At 36.2% G+C, this 18589-nt stretch overlaps 1 protein-coding gene across 4 annotated transcripts in view; it reads left to right on the top strand.

Annotated features, from left to right (window-relative positions):
* USP32 (ubiquitin specific peptidase 32) overlaps positions 1 to 18589 on the top strand; it is a 119700-nt gene that overhangs the window by 27855 nt on the left and 73256 nt on the right. For all 4 annotated transcript variants that reach the window (XM_053655710.1, XM_053655709.1, XM_053655711.1 and 1 more), the window contains exons 2-4: positions 5586 to 5713; positions 11087 to 11192; positions 16439 to 16557. In XM_053655710.1, coding sequence (XP_053511685.1) covers positions 5586 to 5713; positions 11087 to 11192; positions 16439 to 16557 — 353 coding nt within the window. The remainder of the gene's footprint in view (positions 1 to 5585; positions 5714 to 11086; positions 11193 to 16438; positions 16558 to 18589) is intronic.

The following is an 18589-nucleotide window of genomic DNA, read 5'->3' as shown; positions in this document are numbered from 1 at the left end:
CCGCCCTGGTGAATACCTTAAGCTCTGCCCCTTACTACCTAACAGGCACACCAAGACAAAAAAATGGCCCCCCAAAAAAGAACAGATCAAAGCTCCAGAAAAAATACATTGAGCAACAAAGAGATAGCCAACCTATCAGGTGCACAGTTCAAAACACTGGTAATCAGGATGCTCACAGAATTGGTTGAGTATGCTCTCAAAATAGAGGAAAAAGTGAAGGTTATGAAAAGTGAAATAAAGGAAAATGAAGAGGTAACCAACAGTGATGGGAGGGAAACTAGGACTCAAGTCAACGATTTGGACCAGAAAGAAGAAATAAACATTTAACCAGAACAGAATGAAGAAACAAGAATTCAAAAAAAATGAGGAGAGGCTTAGGAACTTCTGGGACAACTTTAAACTTTATATTGTCTGAATCATAGGGGTGCCGGAAGAAGAGGAAGAGCAACAAATTGAAAATTTATTTGAAAAAATAATGAAGAACTTCTCTAATCTGGCAAAGGAAATAGACTTCCAGGAAGTCTAGGAGGTACAGAGAGTCCCAAAGAAGTTGGACCCAAGGAAGCACACACCAAGGCACATAATTACATTACCCAAGATTAAAGATAAGGAGAGGATCTTAAAAACAGCAAGAGAAGAGCAGACTCTTACCTACAAAGGATTTCCCATAAAGCTATCTGCTGATTTCTCAAGTTGGGACTGGAAAGAAGTATTTGTGGTCATAAAAGGCTACATCCAAGATTTCTCTATCAGGCAAAATTATCATTTAGAATTGAAGGGCAGATAAAGTGCCTCTCAGATAAAGTCAAATTAAAGGGGTTCATTATCCCCAAGCCCTTATTATATATGAAATGTTAAAGGGACTTATCTAAGAAAAAGAAGATAAAAAATATGAACCGTAAAATAACAACAAACTCACAACTATGAACAACCCAACCTGAACCTCCCCCTAAAAAAAACCAAAAATGAACTAAGCAAACAACTAGAACAGGAACAGAATCACAGAAATGGAGATCAAATGGATGGTTATCAGCAGGGAAGGGGAGGATGGGAATGGGGAAAAGGTACAGGGAATAAGTAGCATAAATGTTAGTTAGAAAATAGACAGGGAGAAGTGAAGAATAGTATGGGAAATGTGGAAGTCAAAGAGCTTACATGTACAGTTCATGGACATGAACGAGGGGCAGGGAGTGTGGGTGGGAGGGTTGTGCAGGGTAGAGGGGAATAAAGGGGAAATGGGACAACTGTAATAGCATAAAAAATAAAAGAATGCATTTACCTTTTACTTGTGTAATAATTAAAAATTATCCCCAAGTACTATCCAATAGAATAACCATTTTTTGCATATTATTATTATTTATATATTTGTATACTTTTATTGTAGCACAGGTATGTTGTATGTTCCTATGTAGTCTTTTTTTTTCTTTTTTTAAAAAATTTTATTTAGTTATTTTTCAAGTACAGTTTTTTGTCTATTTTTCCCATCCCAGCCTCCCCCGCCCCTTGCTCCCCACCTCCCTCCCATTTCCACCCCCCTTAGTTCTCGTCCCTGTGTCCTTCCTATTTGCTCCTCCAAATCCCTCCCCCATTTTCCCCTTAACTTCCCTTCCTTCTCCCCTCTGGTCACTATCCCTTGTTCTCTATTTCAGTGTCTTTGTTTTTTGTTTGTTTTTTTTTTCTGCTTGTTTGTTTGTTTTGTTGTTTAGCTTCCTGTTAAAGGTGAGATCATATGGTATTTGTCTTTCAACCCCTGGCTTATTTCACTCAGCATAATGCTTTCCAGTTCCATCCATGTTGTTACAAAGGGTAGTAGCTCCTTCTTTCTCTCTGCAGCATAGAATTCCATTGTGTATATGTACCACAATTTTTGGATCCATTCATTTACTGATGGGCACCTAGGTTGCTTCCAACTCTTGGCTATTGTAAATTGTGCTGCTATGAACATTGTGGTGCATAGGTTCTTTGATATTGATGTTTTAGGATTCTTAGGATATAATCCCAGCAGTGGAATTGCTGGGTCAAAAGGCAGGTCGATTTTTATTTTTCTGAGAAAATTCCATACTGTTTTCCATAATGGTTGTACCAGTCTGCACTCCCACCAACAGTGAACTAAGGACCCCTTTTCCCCACAACCCCTCCAACATTTGTTGTTTGTTGCTTTGTTTATGATAGCCATCCCCTATGTAGTCTTTATTACCATCTTTAAAAATACTCAAATTTTTTAAATGAAATTACCAGGGATACCCACATGATCAAAGGATATGAACATTTCTGGTTCTTCTTAATTATTGCCATATTACTTTACAAAAGGATTTTACCTATGTATCATGCTACCCACAACCTCAGCATTCAACTTTTTTAAGTGTTAACATAAAGATTAAAAGTGGGGACCCTGTAACCTGCCTTACTCCTTGGATGCTAATTCTGCCTCTGCCACTCATCAACTTTGTGACCTTGGGTTAGTGACATAACTTTGGTTTTTCAACTTCCTTCTGCATAAAATTGGAATAATAGCAGTGTCTACTCTGTAGTAGGACTGTTATAAAGATTAAATGAAATATTATTTCTAAAACACCTAGACTAGTGCTTGGCATAAAGTGTTTTATAAAATCAAAAAATAATAATTTTGAGAAGCTTTGGAACAAGACTGTGGCATACCGTTTGTATCTTATTTGCCTCATTTGGTATCATGTGATTATTTTTTTAAATTTGGTTTTTTTAGTCATTTGAAGCAAAAACATCCTAGGTAAATGTACAAATACTTAATATTTAAGTCCAAGGTATCTGTTTTTAATAACAAAGAAAAAGATGGCAGTTATCAAAGACTTTGAGAAAGTCATTATTTGATTTTCTGCCTTTGGTCAGGTAAATGTCTAAATTTTACTTATCCTAGCACTTTTAGAATTACTACAGTGTATTTTCTACCTGGGTTTCATTTAGTAGGTTACTAAATTGGATCCTGATTCCAAATTGGATCTTAGGCTAAGTAAGGATGTGAGGAGGATTTACATTTAGTGAAAACAAACATCAGGTGCAGGATAATGAACAAAACATTTTTACTGAGCCCTTGCTGTGAATGAGGCATTGTTCTAGATGCTGTGGTTGAGAAGTAAGTGGAAAACTGAATGAGAGAATAGGACATTTATTTGATCATTTAAAACAACTAATTTTTATCCAAAAATGTATAGAACATCAGTAATATTTAACGTTTTTTGATGTCAAGATACAGGTAAATAAGACCATTTATTTGTTCTCAAAGAGCAGAGGGTAGATACACAATTAAATTAATAAAAGTGGTATTAGTTGTATTATTTTTATCCTTAGTTATGCATTTTAAAGTATCAGAAGCTTCAGGTTGAGTAAGTGATTATAAGGAAGATCATTTTGTAGTAGAACACCTAATTTTAGGTAGTGGGACATGGAAATATTTAGAATAGGCTTTTAAAAAATATGGGAGAGACATAAAGCCAAATCTTGAAGGATGTCAGAATAACGGGATAATAGGCAGAAGACACTGCAAGGATGATGGCAGTGATCATAATGTGGTTAGGGAATGGTTAAATAGTTTGGAAGAGCTGGAGCCTTTGTGTGTTAAGGTTTATATTTAAAAGTATTATCTATTGCATGTTAGACCATTTTATATCTTTTTGGTTTAAACCAAGGACTGTCAAGTCTTGGCAAGTGACACTCTTCCTGGCCTTGTAACCTTAGTATTAGCTATATATTTTTTAGTATTTGATGATGCCCCATGAGGTAGAATCAAAAGCTTTGGGAAGCATCCTCATCATCAATATCCTAGTCTTGTCTAGTTTCTCCAAATTCTATCTATAATAAACTCCTTCAGTAAAAGTTACTCTCATGTTGTTAAATGTAAAAAGTCTTGCTTTGTACTACTGTTTTTAGAGTGGTATTTGCTCTTTTTGATCTACAGAGTAACAGTATTTTATTAAATGTTGCCTTTCTTTACTGGTATTACATTCCTTTGAATTTTGCATTATCTACATTTTTCTAGTACTGTTTCTAAGTTGTGAGGTTCTGACCTGTAACTTTTTTTTCTGATTATTTCCTATACATTTTTATATATTTCAAGTGGTCAGATTATCCTTTTTATACTCTCCTTTATAGATACCCAGATCTCATTCAGAGAGATCTTGTCTGTTAATATATTTAGTACTTACCTTTGCATTCCACTTGTGCAATCTGTAATGTAGTCTGCTTTTTTCAATTTTCCTGTCTGAGTTATATTTGTAGATTTTTTTTTGCTTTTGTCATGGGGTTTCTTTTGTATTCTACTTTTATGTTTAGTTAACTTTAAATTTTACTATTTTTCCTCTCTAATAGATATTTTAGAAACTTTTGAGGAATGGTTACTTTTGGTATTACCTTTAAAAGGTATATTTCTATATTAGTTTAGAGTCTAGACGAAATACTGTGAATGCTTAAAGAAATTTGTGAAAATGTCATTTTGGTAGACTTACTTGTTCATTGTCAAAGTTTAGGTTTGTACTGTTGAGAGATTTAGTGGAGTTAAGAGAAACATGCTGATTAACTAATCCATTGGAACACATTTTTTTAAATCTAGGATATAAAAAGCCTACTTTTAATGTACTCTAGATTTATTTCTTTATAGGAACAATGTAATAAATGATGATTAGATTCTCAGGGAGCCAGCTTACAGAAATTTAAGTCATTGGTTACCTGAAATACTGTCAAGAAATAATCGGAATAAGACTGTGGAAATAAGTAGATGAAGCAGAATAACAATAAAATTGGAAAAGCCCTGTGAAAATGCGCATCTGGGCGTGGCTGGTGTGACTGAGTGGGTTGAACGGTGGCCTGCAAACCAAAGGGTTGCTGGTTGATTCCCAGTTGGGGCACATGCCTGGGTCTCAGGCCAGGTTCCCAGTTGGGGGTGTGCGAGAGGCAGCCAGTCCATGTTTCTCTCATACATCATATTTTTATCTCTCTTTTTCTCCCTCCCTCCCACTCTCTAAAAATAAGTAAATGACATCTTTATTAAAAATAAAAAGGTAAGTATCAATAATTAAAAAATAGAGTATAAAATATGTAAATCTGTAAAGAGTTTAGAACATTATAGTTGCAAGTGGTTGGTTACCAGATGGGAAAGGGGTCAGGGAGTTGGGCAAAAATGTGAAGGGATTAAGAAGTACAAATTGATAGTTACAGAACAGTCACGGGAATGTAAAGTACAGCATAGGAAATACAGAGCCAAAGAACATACCAGTCAGTATATGCTTGACCCATGGACATGAATAACAGTGTGGGGATTGTCTGAGGGAATAGGGGGGCTGGGTGGAGGGGGGCAAAGGGTAAAAATTGGGACAAGTCTAATAGCATAAATAATATATAATTTAAAAATTAATTTAAAAGAATTTTCATATTTTCCAGATTCGAATAGAAAATATTAGAATTATGACTAAGTATCTTTGAGTTTGTTTTACTCATCTAGGAAGAGAAGTAATATTTACCAAGTTTTATTAGGAACTAGCTTGAAAAAAATGAAGATTTTGAGAGCCTTCTTTTCTCTTCTGGTTTCTTACCCATCTTCTATTTCTGAATTGTAGTTACAGATGTAGAGCTGAAACGACTGAAAGATGCGTTTAAGAGGACCTGTGGACTCTCATATTACATGGGCCAGCACTGCTTCATCAGGGAAGTCCTGGGAGATGGAGTGCCTCCAAAGGTGGCTGAGGTAATCTCTGTGTTCCAGGTTTTCCTTTGAGATAGATACCCACCAGACTGAATCTTGAGGGGCTTTCTGGTTTTAACAGTTTTTTTTCTTTTATTGTTCAAGTATAGTTGTCTCCATTTCCCACCCCTCCAGTCTCCCCCTCCCCAGCCATCCTGGTTTTAACAAATTTAATCTGATCCTACCCCCCCCATTATTTTTCTTGCTGAGTAGGTAGGTAGGTCATGTTTTCGATGTCAATATGGCTGTGTTTTAGAGGCCAAATGGAATATTGCAAAACTTGCAGTTCTGCTTCTTTTGTACTTCTGAGCTTTAGTAGCCACAGATTATAATCATGAAACCATTTGTGTGACTGGCCTCTTATTCTTATATACTTTATAACTCCGACATATTTTTCTGTTGGGATTATGTTTTATAAATTTTGTGTTAAAGGACATCTTTCCAGATAATAAAACCTAACTAAATTCTGTAAAATTAAATGTTGTGAATGAAACACTAGCTTATTGGAACTTGTAAAGGCTTATTTAAATTCTACTAAAGTTTTTAGGTAGATATAAAATACTAAATTGATGTAAATATTTCCTTTCTAAAAATAATAAACTTATCATTATATAGGTATATTTTTAGACATGCATCATGTCATTCTAAATGTGAAATAAAAAAATAAAGCAGTGAAAATTATGATAGGATTTTAAGTTTGGTATATTACACAGAACCTTAATTAATTATTCCTAATTGGTGACAGTTTCTGTTTCTAACTTGTGTGCTTTTGAACCTTGTGGTTTACATGATATAGAGATTACATTTGGGGTGTGTGTGTGTGTGTAATATAACTCTGTTTAATCATTTGCAAAGTTATGGTTAAACAAAGTTATATAAAAAACAAAAAAAGACAAATCATTTTGTGGAATGAATATTATTAGTCGGCCCCTGCATATATTGGAGGAAGGTAACAGAAAAAACCCTCTATCCCTGGGGGAGAAGCAGAATCATTTAGGTCTCATCCATTTTATGTTAATTTTTGTGTATGGTGTGAGGTGTGCTAGGGTGGGGGACATTTTCTGTTCTATTTGTCTTAGTTTTATGTCTATTGTGCCCCTGGATTTTGGAGGGAGAGACTTTCTCAATGATTCTGCTTCTCCCCCAGGGATAGAGGGTTTTTTCTGTTACCTTCCTCCAATATATGCAGGGGCCGACTAATAATATTCATTCCACAAAATGATTTGTCTTTTTTTGTTTTTTACATTCTGATCTGGAGCCATTCTCTAGGCTAATTTTTGCTGGGTTTTACTATCAGTGGCACGAGGAATATACAGTTCTCAGCATCAGGTGTCACAGTGTTATTAAATATATTTATAAATATCATTTAATGAATGTATTTTTCACTTTATAGTAATCATTTAAATTTGTTTCTCAAATTAATTCTTTAATCATGCATTTTATTGACAAAAATTCTGCATGGCAGATACTAGGTCAGATCTTTTTTTAAACAGCATAACATTTCTGACATCAGCTACATGGATTTTATTTTTTCTCTACATCAACCAATTCTTAAGTTCTCTGGATACCATCTAGATGTCCTACAATTCATTTCAGTTCTGATTACCTTGAGTTAAAACAGACCCCAAAGGTCTGCTCCCCACCCCCTACTTCAAAAGCCAGTTGCGGGTTCCAGACCTCCCATACTTCTGACCAATTGGCTTATAAATTCTAGGGTTCCTGTGACTCCCTCATCAGGTTCAATAATTTGCTACAATGGCTCACAGAACTCAGGCAGGCACTTTAGTTACTATATTTTTCAGACTATAAGGCACACTCCCGCCCCCCCCCCCGCCCCCTGCCATTTGGGAGAAATGATGGTTGTTAATGCTGCTGTTGAGTTCTGTTTACATTTATGTTGGTGAAATATGTTATTTATGTTATTAAATATTTTACCACATTTTTTGCTTCAAAAAATTTTTTTATTTTCCTCTAAAACCAAGGTGTGTCTTATGGTCCGAAAAATATGGTACTGTTACCACTTTGTTTGTTATAAAGGATACAACTCAGGGTGTTGGGAGAACTGGACAGCTACATGCAAAAAATGAAACTTGATCACCAACTTACACCATACACCAAAATAAATTCAAGGTGGATAAAAGACTTATATTTAAGTCGTAACACCACAAAAGTCCTAGAGGAAAACATTGGCAGGAAAATCTCAGACATTCTATGTAGCAACATCTTCATGGATATGCACCCTAAAGCAAAGGACATAAAGGAAAGAATAAACAAATGGGACCTCATCAAATTAAAAAGCTTCTACATGGCTAAAGAAAACAGCATTAAAATGAAAAGAGAGCTAACTATATTGGGAAACATATTTGCCAATGAGACCTCAGACAAGGGCTTGATCTCCAAAATGTATAAAGAACTCACACGACTCCACTACAGGAAGACAAAAAAAAAACAATTAAAGAACGATGAAAAGACTCGAACAGACATTTCTCCAAGGAGGACATACAGAGGGCCCAGAGACATGAAAAGATGCTCAGCATCACTAGCCATCAGAGAAATGCAAATTAAAGCCACAATGAAATACCACCTCATACCTGTCAGAATGGCCAACATAAACAAATCAACAAACAAGTGTTGGAGAGGATGTGGAGAAAAGGGAACCCTAGTGTACTGTTGGTGGGAATACAGACTGGTGCAGCCACTGTGGAAAACAGTATGGAATTTCCTCAGAAAACTAAAAATAGAACTGCTTTTTGATCCAGCAATTCTGCTGCTGGGATTATACCCTAAGAGCCCTGAAACACCAACTCAAAAGAACCTATGCACCCCAATGTTCATAGCAGCATGATTTACAATAGCCAAGCGTTGGAAGCAACCTAAGTGCCCATCAGCAAATGAGTGGATCAAAAAACTATGGTACATTTACACAATGGAATTCTGCGCAGCAGAAAGAAAGAAGGAGCTTCTACCCTTTGTGACAGCATGGATGGAACTGGAGAGCACTATGCTAAGTGAAATAAGCCAGGAGGTGAGGGACAATTCCATATGATCTCACCTGTAACTGAAACATAATCAACAAAAGAAAAAAGCAAATGAAATATAATCAGAGTCATTGAAAATAAGAACAATCCAACAATAGCCAGAGGAGAGAGAGGAGGGGACAGAGGAGAGAAGGGTTTTCAGGAACTACTATAAAGGACACACGGACAAAACCAAGGGGGAGGGTGGAAGCAAGGGAGGGAGGTGGATTTGGAGCAGGTGGGGAGAAAATACAGACAACTGTAATGGAACAACAATAAAATAGTTTTAAAATATAAAGGTTGCAACTCAGGAACAACCAAATGGAAAGGGTTGTATTGGGCAAGTTATTGGGGTGGAATTTGGAGGTTGGAGGGGAGTGGTGCATGGAATTTCCATGTCCTTTATGGGTACTCCACCTTTTGAGTACCTTGATGGATTCACCAACCCTGAGGTTTTTTTGTTTGTTTGTTTTTTGTTTTTTGTTTGTTTGTGTGTGTGTGTGTGTGTGTGTGTAGACGTTTCATTGCATAGGGATGATTTATTAAATCATTGGCCATTGGTGAGTGGCTTAGTCTCCAGCCCTTCTTCCCTTCCTAGAGATTGGGGAATGGGTCTGAAAGTTTCAGCCCTTAATTATAATTGTTAGTTTTTCTAACTAGGTGCTCTCATTCTGTAGGTTTATAAAAGGTGCAAGAGTGACCTTATTAGCATACACTCAAGTGTTGTTGAAAGGGGATTATTATGGATAACAAAAGATACTCCTTTCACTGATAATGAGGAAATTCCAAGGGTTTTAGAAGCTCTTGTGTCAGGAACCTAGAGGAAGATGAAATATAAATTTCTTATTATTTCACAGTAGCACACAAGGCATTCAACAAAGAATTGTCAGGTGAATGAATTATGTGATTGCTGTTGCTTTCTCTTCTTAAGCATAGCTTTTCTTTATTTCTGATTACTGTGATACTCATTTCTAAGAGTTTAAAACATGGCTTTTGGGATCTTTTGGTATTTACTTATTTTTTTACCATTTTAATTGAAAATATTTGACACATAACTGTAAATTTAAGGTATAAAAACATTTGATACATTTGCCATTGTATTTCTGAACATCTGTTACCAGACTAACAGGATCTGTTTGCTCGTGCCCATCAAAATCTAAGAAGACATGAACAGAAATTTGCAGCAAAGAACATAAGGATTTATTAGTTGAGGAGGTGGCCCATGCCTGTAGTCCAGGTTGAGCTAATGCTCAAAGACCTGGCTCCCCAATGGTTTCTTGGGTATGGGTTGGCTATATAGGGGAAAAATCATTAATAATGGTGACTAAGGAAGTTAGGATTGTGGGTCTAGTGATTGGTTGTCACCAGGGCAGCGGGTAGTTGATCTGTGCATCTGTTCCTGATGTCAGACATGGTATCACTTTGTCTGGTTTCACAAGGATGTGTTTCATGGGGTCATTCTGGAGCTGAACACAACTGTGGCCTAGATGTTATCTCTGGTTTGACTGAAACTTTGTCTCTGTGGTCAAGGGACTCAGGCTTTGTTCCTGAGATTATTTGATGCTGACCAGAACCTTATTGTCCTGAGGGCTTAATGATTAAGGGAGTGGACATGCAAGAAAAAAGGAGGCAGCTGAGTCAGGATGCTGGATGAGGCCAGTTTAAATCAAAAGGAAGGAAAGAAGAAAAGGCCATATTAAAGAAATGAAGTTTCTGCATGGTTACACATTGAGATGGAGGAGAATGTCAGTCTTTCGAATCAAAATGATGTGTATAAGTTTTACAGAAGTTGAAGGAGGTTCTATAATTCCACAGAATCCTTATCACACTATTGAGCTATTGAAGGAAAAGATGCTTATCTTCCTGGACCTTGATAAGGACTCCAAAGAGAGAGAATACATATTCAGTATGATAGCCAGTGGTATATGTACATTAGAATAGATGCAGCACAGGCCCTGGCTGGTGTAGCTCCATGGCCTATGAACCAAAGGTTTGCTGGTTCAATTCCCAGTCAGGGCACATGCCTGAGTTGTGGGCCAGGTCCCCAGTGCGGGAGCACGTGAGTGGCAACCACACATTAATATTTCTCTCCCTCTCTCCTTTCCTTTTCTATCTCTAAAAATAAATGAATATAATTTTTAAAATAAATAAATAAAATCTTAAAAAAAGAATAGATGCAGCATATTCTTGGCTCAGTACAATAACAAGGTGTAAAAGAGGAAAAAGGGGAAGCTGAACATCATTTCACTGGTTTATGAGGGCCTTGTTTGATGGAGACAAGATTTGTTGAAGGTGTTAATCAGCCTCAAATTCCTCAACAACTGAAACAACTGAGGTTGGCTTTATCATTTTCTCATAGGTGATTTACTGTTCTTTTGGTGGAACATCAAAAGGACTGCACTTCAATAATTTAATAGTTGGACTCGTCCTTCTTACAAGAGGCAGAGATGAAGAGAAAGCAAAATGTAAGTACTTTTATTATCTCAAAATGATCATATAGATGTGTGTGCAGAATTATTTTACCTCAGATTTCTGATGACAAGCAAAGGATTTGAATTGACATTTTTCCCAAGAAGATAAACAAGTGGCCAATAAACACTTGAAAAAATGCTCAACATAATTAGTTATTAGGGAATTGTAAATTAAAATTACAGTAAGACCCCACTTTATACCCAAGAGGATGTAGGAAAGTTACAGTCCTCATACATTGCCATTGGAAGTGTAAAATAGTGCAGCCACTTGAGAAAACTGTTTGGGAGTTCCTCAGACCTTTGTTAAACCTGAAGTTATCTTACAATTCGGCAGTTCCACTCCTAGTTACACACCAAAGAAAATTGAAAACATATAGTTGACCCTGGAACAATGTGGGAATTAGGGGGACTAACCCCCATGCCATTGAAAATTATGTATAACTTTTGACCCACTCAGAACTTAGCTATTCGTTGTTATCTGGAAGGGATTTGTTTCAGGACCCCCTACGGATAACAAAATCCAGAGTCCACTCTGGATTTATATAGTGCTCAAGTCCACTATATAAAATGGCACAGATCAATGTATACAGTCAGCCCTCTGTGTGCGAGGACTCCTACCAGTGGATCGAAAAACTGTACAAGTATTTATTGAAAAATAAAAATCAGTATAAGTGGACCCATGTGGTTCAAGGGTCAGCTGTGTATTCATTAAAAAAATGTACATGGATGTTAATAGCAGCTCTGTTCATAATGGTCAGAAATGAAGAGAACCCTAGTGTCCATTACTACTGTATGTAACAAAAATGTGCTATGTCCATATAATAGAATATTATTCAACAATAAAAAGGAATAAAGTACTGATATTGGATAGGCCAAAAAGTTTTCATTTTTGTTTTGTTTTCTGTACAATGGCTCTAGTAGCGAGTGCTTAGCTGTCTTTAACTTCATTTGAAACAATTTTGTTAGATTTGATTGTGACAGCTGTCAGCAGCACACATTAAAAAAATCAAAATTGATGAATTTTTGTATAGCTGTTTTAATATTGAAGGTAGAAGAAAATAAGCAACATTTTTGGCATTGTATACTTTATTTAAGAAAGATAAAATACAAGTGAAATGCAGAAACAATGTGTACAGTCTGTGGAGAAGGTGCTGTGACAGATAAAACATGTCAAAAGTGTGCCCTGGCTAGTGTGCCTCAGTGGATTGAGGGCTGGCCTGCGAACCAAAGGGTCGCCAGTTCAATTCCCAGTCAGGGCATATGCCTGGGTCGCAGGCCAGGTCCCTAGTAGGGGGCATATGAGAGGAAACCACACACTGATATTTCTCTCCCTCTCTTTCTCCTTCCCTTCCTCTCTATCTAAAAATAAATAAATAAATAAAATCTTTTAAAAAAACCAAAACATGTCAAAAGTAGTTTGTGAGGTTTCTTGCTGGAGATTTCTTGCTGGACAATGTTCCACAGTTTGGGTAGACCAGCTGAAGTTGATAGCGATCAAATCAAGACATTAATTGAGAACAATTAGTGTTCTACCACAAGGGAGATAGGTGACGTACTCAAAGTATCCAAATAAGCCCTGGCTGGTGTGGCTCAATGAATTGAGTGCTGGCCAGTGAACCAGAGGATCACCGGTTTGATTCCTACTCAGTCAGGGCACATGCCCAGGTTGTGGGCCAGGTCACCAGTGGGGTGGGGGCACATGAGAGGCAACCACACATTGGTGTTTCTCTCCCAGTCTCCCTCCCTCCCTCTCTTTCTCTCTAAGAATAAATCTTTTTTAAAAAATCCAAATCAGGTGTTGAAAATCATTTGCACCAACTTAGATATGTTAATCACCTTGATGTTTGGGTTCCACATAAGTCAAATGAAAAAAACTTGAGCGTATTTCTACATGTGATTCTCTACTTAAACGTAACAAAAACGTTCCATTTTTAATGTAAATTTTGACAGGTGATGTAATGTGCACACTTTACAATAATGTGAAACGAGATTATGTGGCAAGCTAATCCATGAACTCAAGATTAGTTTTTGGCCAACTCAGTACATGCTACAACATGAATGAACCTGAAAACATTATGCTAAATGATACATGGAAGTCAAATTAGGTCATATATGATTCTATTTATATAGAATGTCTAGATTAGACAAATTCTTAAACAGAAAGTAAACTAATGATTGCCAGAGGCTGGGGGGAGAGGAAAATGGAGAGTCACTACTAATGAGTATGGGGTCTCTTTTTGGGATAAAAATGTTCTGAAATTAGATAGTGGTGAAAATTACATTGAAATTTACACATTTTTAAAAAAGTGATCTTGGAGGAAGGGATGGAGGGGAGAAAGAGAGGGTGGGCAAGAATGAGGGAGGGAGAGTGAGAGAGATGTACTTGTTCCACTTATTTATCAATTCTTTGGTTGCTTCCTGTATGTGCACCTACTGGGAATCAAACCCACAACCTTGATATATTGGGACAACACTCTAACCAACCGAACTGCTTGGCCAGCTCCTGAATTGTACACTTTTATTTATTTATTTAATGTTTATTTTTATTTATACTTAAATTATTTATTTATTTTTTAGAGAGGGAAAGGGTGGGAGAAAGGGAGAGAAATGTCGATGCCTGAGAGAAGCATCAATCGGCTGCCTCTCACATGCCTCCACCCGGGAACCTGGCCCCCAACCCAGCCAGGCATGTGCCCTGACTGGGAATCAAATCAGCATCCTTTCTGTTTGCAAGCCAGTGTTTATCCTACTGAACCACACCAGCCAGGGCATGAGTAGTATACTTTTAAAGGATGAATTTGAAGGAATGTGCATTATATCTTAATAAAGTTGTTATTTTTAAAATTCTGGTATATTTTTAGTAGTCTGTTCTTCGCAAATGAAAACAAATATTCACTTACTTGATAATGTTTTATGCAGATTCTTGTTAAAAAGTTTAATTATTTTTAATAGTTTTACTTTAATTTCAGGATTTAATTTTATTAGGTGAATTTTCTAAGCCTAGAAGGGGATAGAACCTCATCCATGACTTTTAAATCCTACTAAGCAGGCAAATTATTCTCTAAACACTAAAGGGAAGATAACCTTAGTTGATTATTGTCTATCTGTGTTTCCTAGGATATGCATTTATTTCCTTTTTTACAGTTTCATCAAGGTATAATTGACATATAGTAAAATGCACATGTATAAAGTGTACATTTTGGTATGTTTTGAGACATACATATATATATATATAATATATACACACTCACACACACACACACCAATATTATCACAACCAAGATAATGAACATATCCATAAACCCAATTTTATATACTGGAATATGACTGTGATCCTAGTTTTTTCAATAGCATCCCTCTACCAACAAACATATACTCTGTCTCTAGGCAGCCAGTAATTAAAAATAACAATTTTTTTGAGTCACAAAGACAAACACATTATTTTAAATTTTTTTCATTTTTGTTATAAAATTTTATTAGTTTCCTGGAGGTGAAATAACAAAAGTATCATGAACTAAGTGGCTTAAAACAACAGAAAGGTATTAACTCACAGTTCTGGAGGCTAGAAGTCCAAAATTAAGATATTAGCAAGGCTTTGCTCCCTTTGAAACTTACAGGGAAAAATCCTTTCTTCTTCCCAACTTCTGGGGATGGCCATCAGTTCTTGACTTACAGCTGCATTACTCTAATCTGCCTGTCTCATTACATGACTTTCTTCCTACTGTCTTATCTTATAATCAATCACATTATATTAGGGTCCATCCTAATGATGTCATCATAAATTGATTACAGTAGAACCTCAGTTCTTGAACTTAATTTCTCTGGAAAACTATTTGAGAAGCGATTTGTTTGAAAATCGAATCTCCTTTGTGGCCTGAGAGACAGGTGACTGGTTATAACAGGTATGAATGTGAAAGTGTTGTCGGGTAGAGAATCGAGACCTGAAGTTTGTTAGACAACCAAGACATTTTTTACATGAACGACCTGGTTGAGAACAGAATTGTTTGAGAACCAAGACACAGGAGAACCAAGGTTTGACTGTATATCTACAAAGACCCCCATTCCAGGTACTGGAGTTAGAACTTCATCATCTTCGGGTTTGGGGTACCATAATTCAACCTGTAACAGATGGTCTTAGCCTTCCATTAATATATAGTCTCCTTAAAGGAATTGACCATAGGGTGTGAGGGCAGACAGTGGTACCCACCTGGCCTACAGAGGAATGGGTATCCTGTCATCTCTATTCCCAAATAAGGGCACACTCACAGGTACCCAGGGGTTAGGATTTCAATATACCTCATTTGGGGATAGAGTTCAACCCATACTAGTATTTTAAGCATGCATACGTGTACCCTCAACCAGCTTTATTATTTCTTAACACTATATCATATTTGACCTAGATCTTGTTTTTAAAGAAATGAAATATAGCCAATATGGGGTTCTCTCTTTATATCACTCCATGGTCTCATCCCCACTGTTCCCTTTACAGAGATTATCATCCTTATGACTTTGGTGATGTCTCATTTCTCATACAGGTTTTATACATTTATGACATTTTTGCATATCCTTAAACATATCTTCAACTGTTTCTGCAGATTTTAAACTTTTAATGGTACAAAATAATAAAGATTATTTTGCAGTTTGCTTTTTCTGAATATTTTTGGTATTTATCCATCTTGAAACACTTACTTCTTTTATTTTTACTGTTATATAGTATTTTATTGTGTGTGTTTATTTGTATCTCACTTTACCTATTTGCTTGTTGATAGACATTTATCTTTTTTCCCTAAATTTTGCTATTACAAACAATACTCCAGTGAACATTGTTGTTCATGGACATGCACATGTATGAGAGTTTCTCAAGGGTAGAAGTGGAGTTGCCTGGACCCTGAATTTCTAGCATACATCTTCATCTTTACTACATTTTGGCAAATTGTTCTATAAAGTGGTTGTAGTAATCCACAATCTCATTAGCAGTGTATAAAAGTTTCTGTTTCTCCCACATTATTAACTCTTTGTACTGTCACACCTAAACATTTCTGCAAACTCGGTCTGATTGAAAAGATACCACATTGCTGCTTTAATTTGCATTGCTGGGCTTTCTCAAGGAATAAATTAAGTTAATGTGTTTATAAAGTGCTTGGGACTAATAATCACTCAGTTGCTAACTTTTTCTTCCCCACTTCCACCAAGTTATATTTAATTTATGATAAGATTAATTTATTTTTCTTTTCTTCTAGACATTTTTAGTCTTTTTGCAAGTGAATCTGGAAGTTATGTTACACGGGAAGAAATGGAAAGAATGCTCCATGTGGTGGATGGTAAAGTCCCAGATACACTTAGGAAATGTTTCTCGGAGGTATATTTAAAGATTTGCATTTCATCTCTACCTATTGACAACGTATTAACTCTAAGCTGTATAATGAGTTTAGCTAGGATGAATAGATGTGTTTACGTGCACGTATTCTTGAAATTTTGAATTTAACAGTTGGTGTTTCAACAGAGTTTTATGGTCAAAGGTAATGACACCTACTACTGTTATATTTGTGAATCTGAAAGTTCCCAGTTCTACTGTAAAGATGGCTCTCTATGTTTATGGTATAAGATGACATACTCCCACACTCTCACACCAACACACATATGCTTGCACAGGTAATCCTATAGAAACCTGAGCATTGCTCACATTGTAGTGCCATTGCTTTTCATCATGGGCATATAGGTATATTACTCATTTGCCTTGAGCCATTCTGGTACCTGTATGCCCTATCAAGGCCTATTTTATTGTTTATTTTATTACTTAGTTGATTTGCATTGTGAAAAATTTATGTTTAAAAATTTATTTTTTCTCTTTTCATAAATTTCCTATTTTGTATACAAGTTAAACAATAGAAAGTGTGTATCTTTTACAGAGAAAAAAATTTTTTTTCTTTTTAGAGGTCTATTCATATGGGAAAAATCCCTAGAGATGGTAGAGTAAAATCCTTTAGAAGTTCCTGAACCTTTCCTGCGGCACTCAGTGCTGTAAGATTTCTTATGGGTGGCTATTTGACCTACTTTCATTTCAGATATGACAGTTCTTCACTGCTCATGGTTTTGTTCAGGGAGTTTTTATTCAGTTTATTTACCTTCCTAACTATGTAGGCATTGATTGTCAATACTGTAACCATATGCATATACCTAGTTCTAATATCTCTTTGGATTCCCTGGCTTTAGTTTTTACCATTCCCTTTCTTGCTTTTGAGCTTGGTCATGTAGTTTTTGGGTACTGGTTATGGTATTACATTTTACTCAGTATTTCTATGTATTTGGTAAAAAGGATTGGCTGCTTGCATTTTTGGTTCTGACATATTGATTGGAAGTTGCTGTAATAATATTTCAGTATTTCAAGACAGATCAGGCTAGGTATGTTTTTTTCCCTCTAAGAACAAACATTTCCTGGTCATAAAAAAAGATAATCTAATCTTTTCAGGCTAGATGATTATAATTTTTTCAGAGATGTCAAATGTGTTAGTATTCTTTTCTCATTTGAGGGGGAAATGTTAATTTTTTTCATTTAAAAAGGTTTATGAAGACATTCTCATTTTATAGATGGGAATTAAATGTGGTTAGCCACCTACTTCACTAAAATTTAGGCACAGTTCTGACTGGTGTGGCTCAGTAAGATGGGCATCTTATCACAAGCCAAAAGGTGGCTGGTTCAATTCCTAATCAGGGTGCATGCCTGGGTTGCAGGCCAGGTTCCCGTTTGGAGGTGCATGAGAGGGAACTAGATCAATGTTTTTCTCCCTTCTACTCTCTCTAAAAATAAATAAATAAAATCTTTTTTTTAAATAAAATCTTAAATAAAATTTAGGTACAAAAGCAGGTCACTAGATGATAATTGGGGGGAAAATAAAATAGAGTAAGGGAGATAGGTGGCGAATAGGGAGGAGGTGGCTGAGTGTCAGTATTTTGTATAGAATAGTTAGGAAAGACTTGTCAGATAATGTGACATTTGAACAAAAAATTTAAAGGAAGTGAGAGATAAAACCAGATATCTGGGGCAAGCACTTTTCATGAAGAGAATATAATACAGCAAAGACCCTGGGGTGAGAGTGTGCTTAACATGTATAAGGAATAACCGAGAGGCCACCTTAGCTGGAATAGAGTGAGCTAGGGAGTAGTAGGAAATGAAGTTACAGAGGTTGGGGGGCGGGGTGGCATGGAATGCCAATATTTTACAGGGTTATAACCCTGTAAAACAGTGTGAGTTCTTTGACTTTCACCCTGAGATATGGAGTGTTAGAGGGTTTTGAGCAGAGGAATACATGAGTTGTGTTTTTATTATTTTTTTTAAACGTGGTCATTTTGGCTTTTGTGTGTTGAGTAGGTTTGACAGAATCCGGTTGAGG

The sequence above is a fragment of the Artibeus jamaicensis genome, unplaced genomic scaffold, assembly GCF_021234435.1.
Source record: "Artibeus jamaicensis isolate MK-2021 breed Jamaican fruit bat unplaced genomic scaffold, CSHL_Jam_final contig_1998, whole genome shotgun sequence".
Classification (NCBI taxonomy): Eukaryota; Metazoa; Chordata; class Mammalia; order Chiroptera; family Phyllostomidae; genus Artibeus; species Artibeus jamaicensis.
The sequence above is the reverse complement of the archived record's forward strand: the minus strand, read 5'-3'. Positions and strand labels throughout refer to the sequence as shown.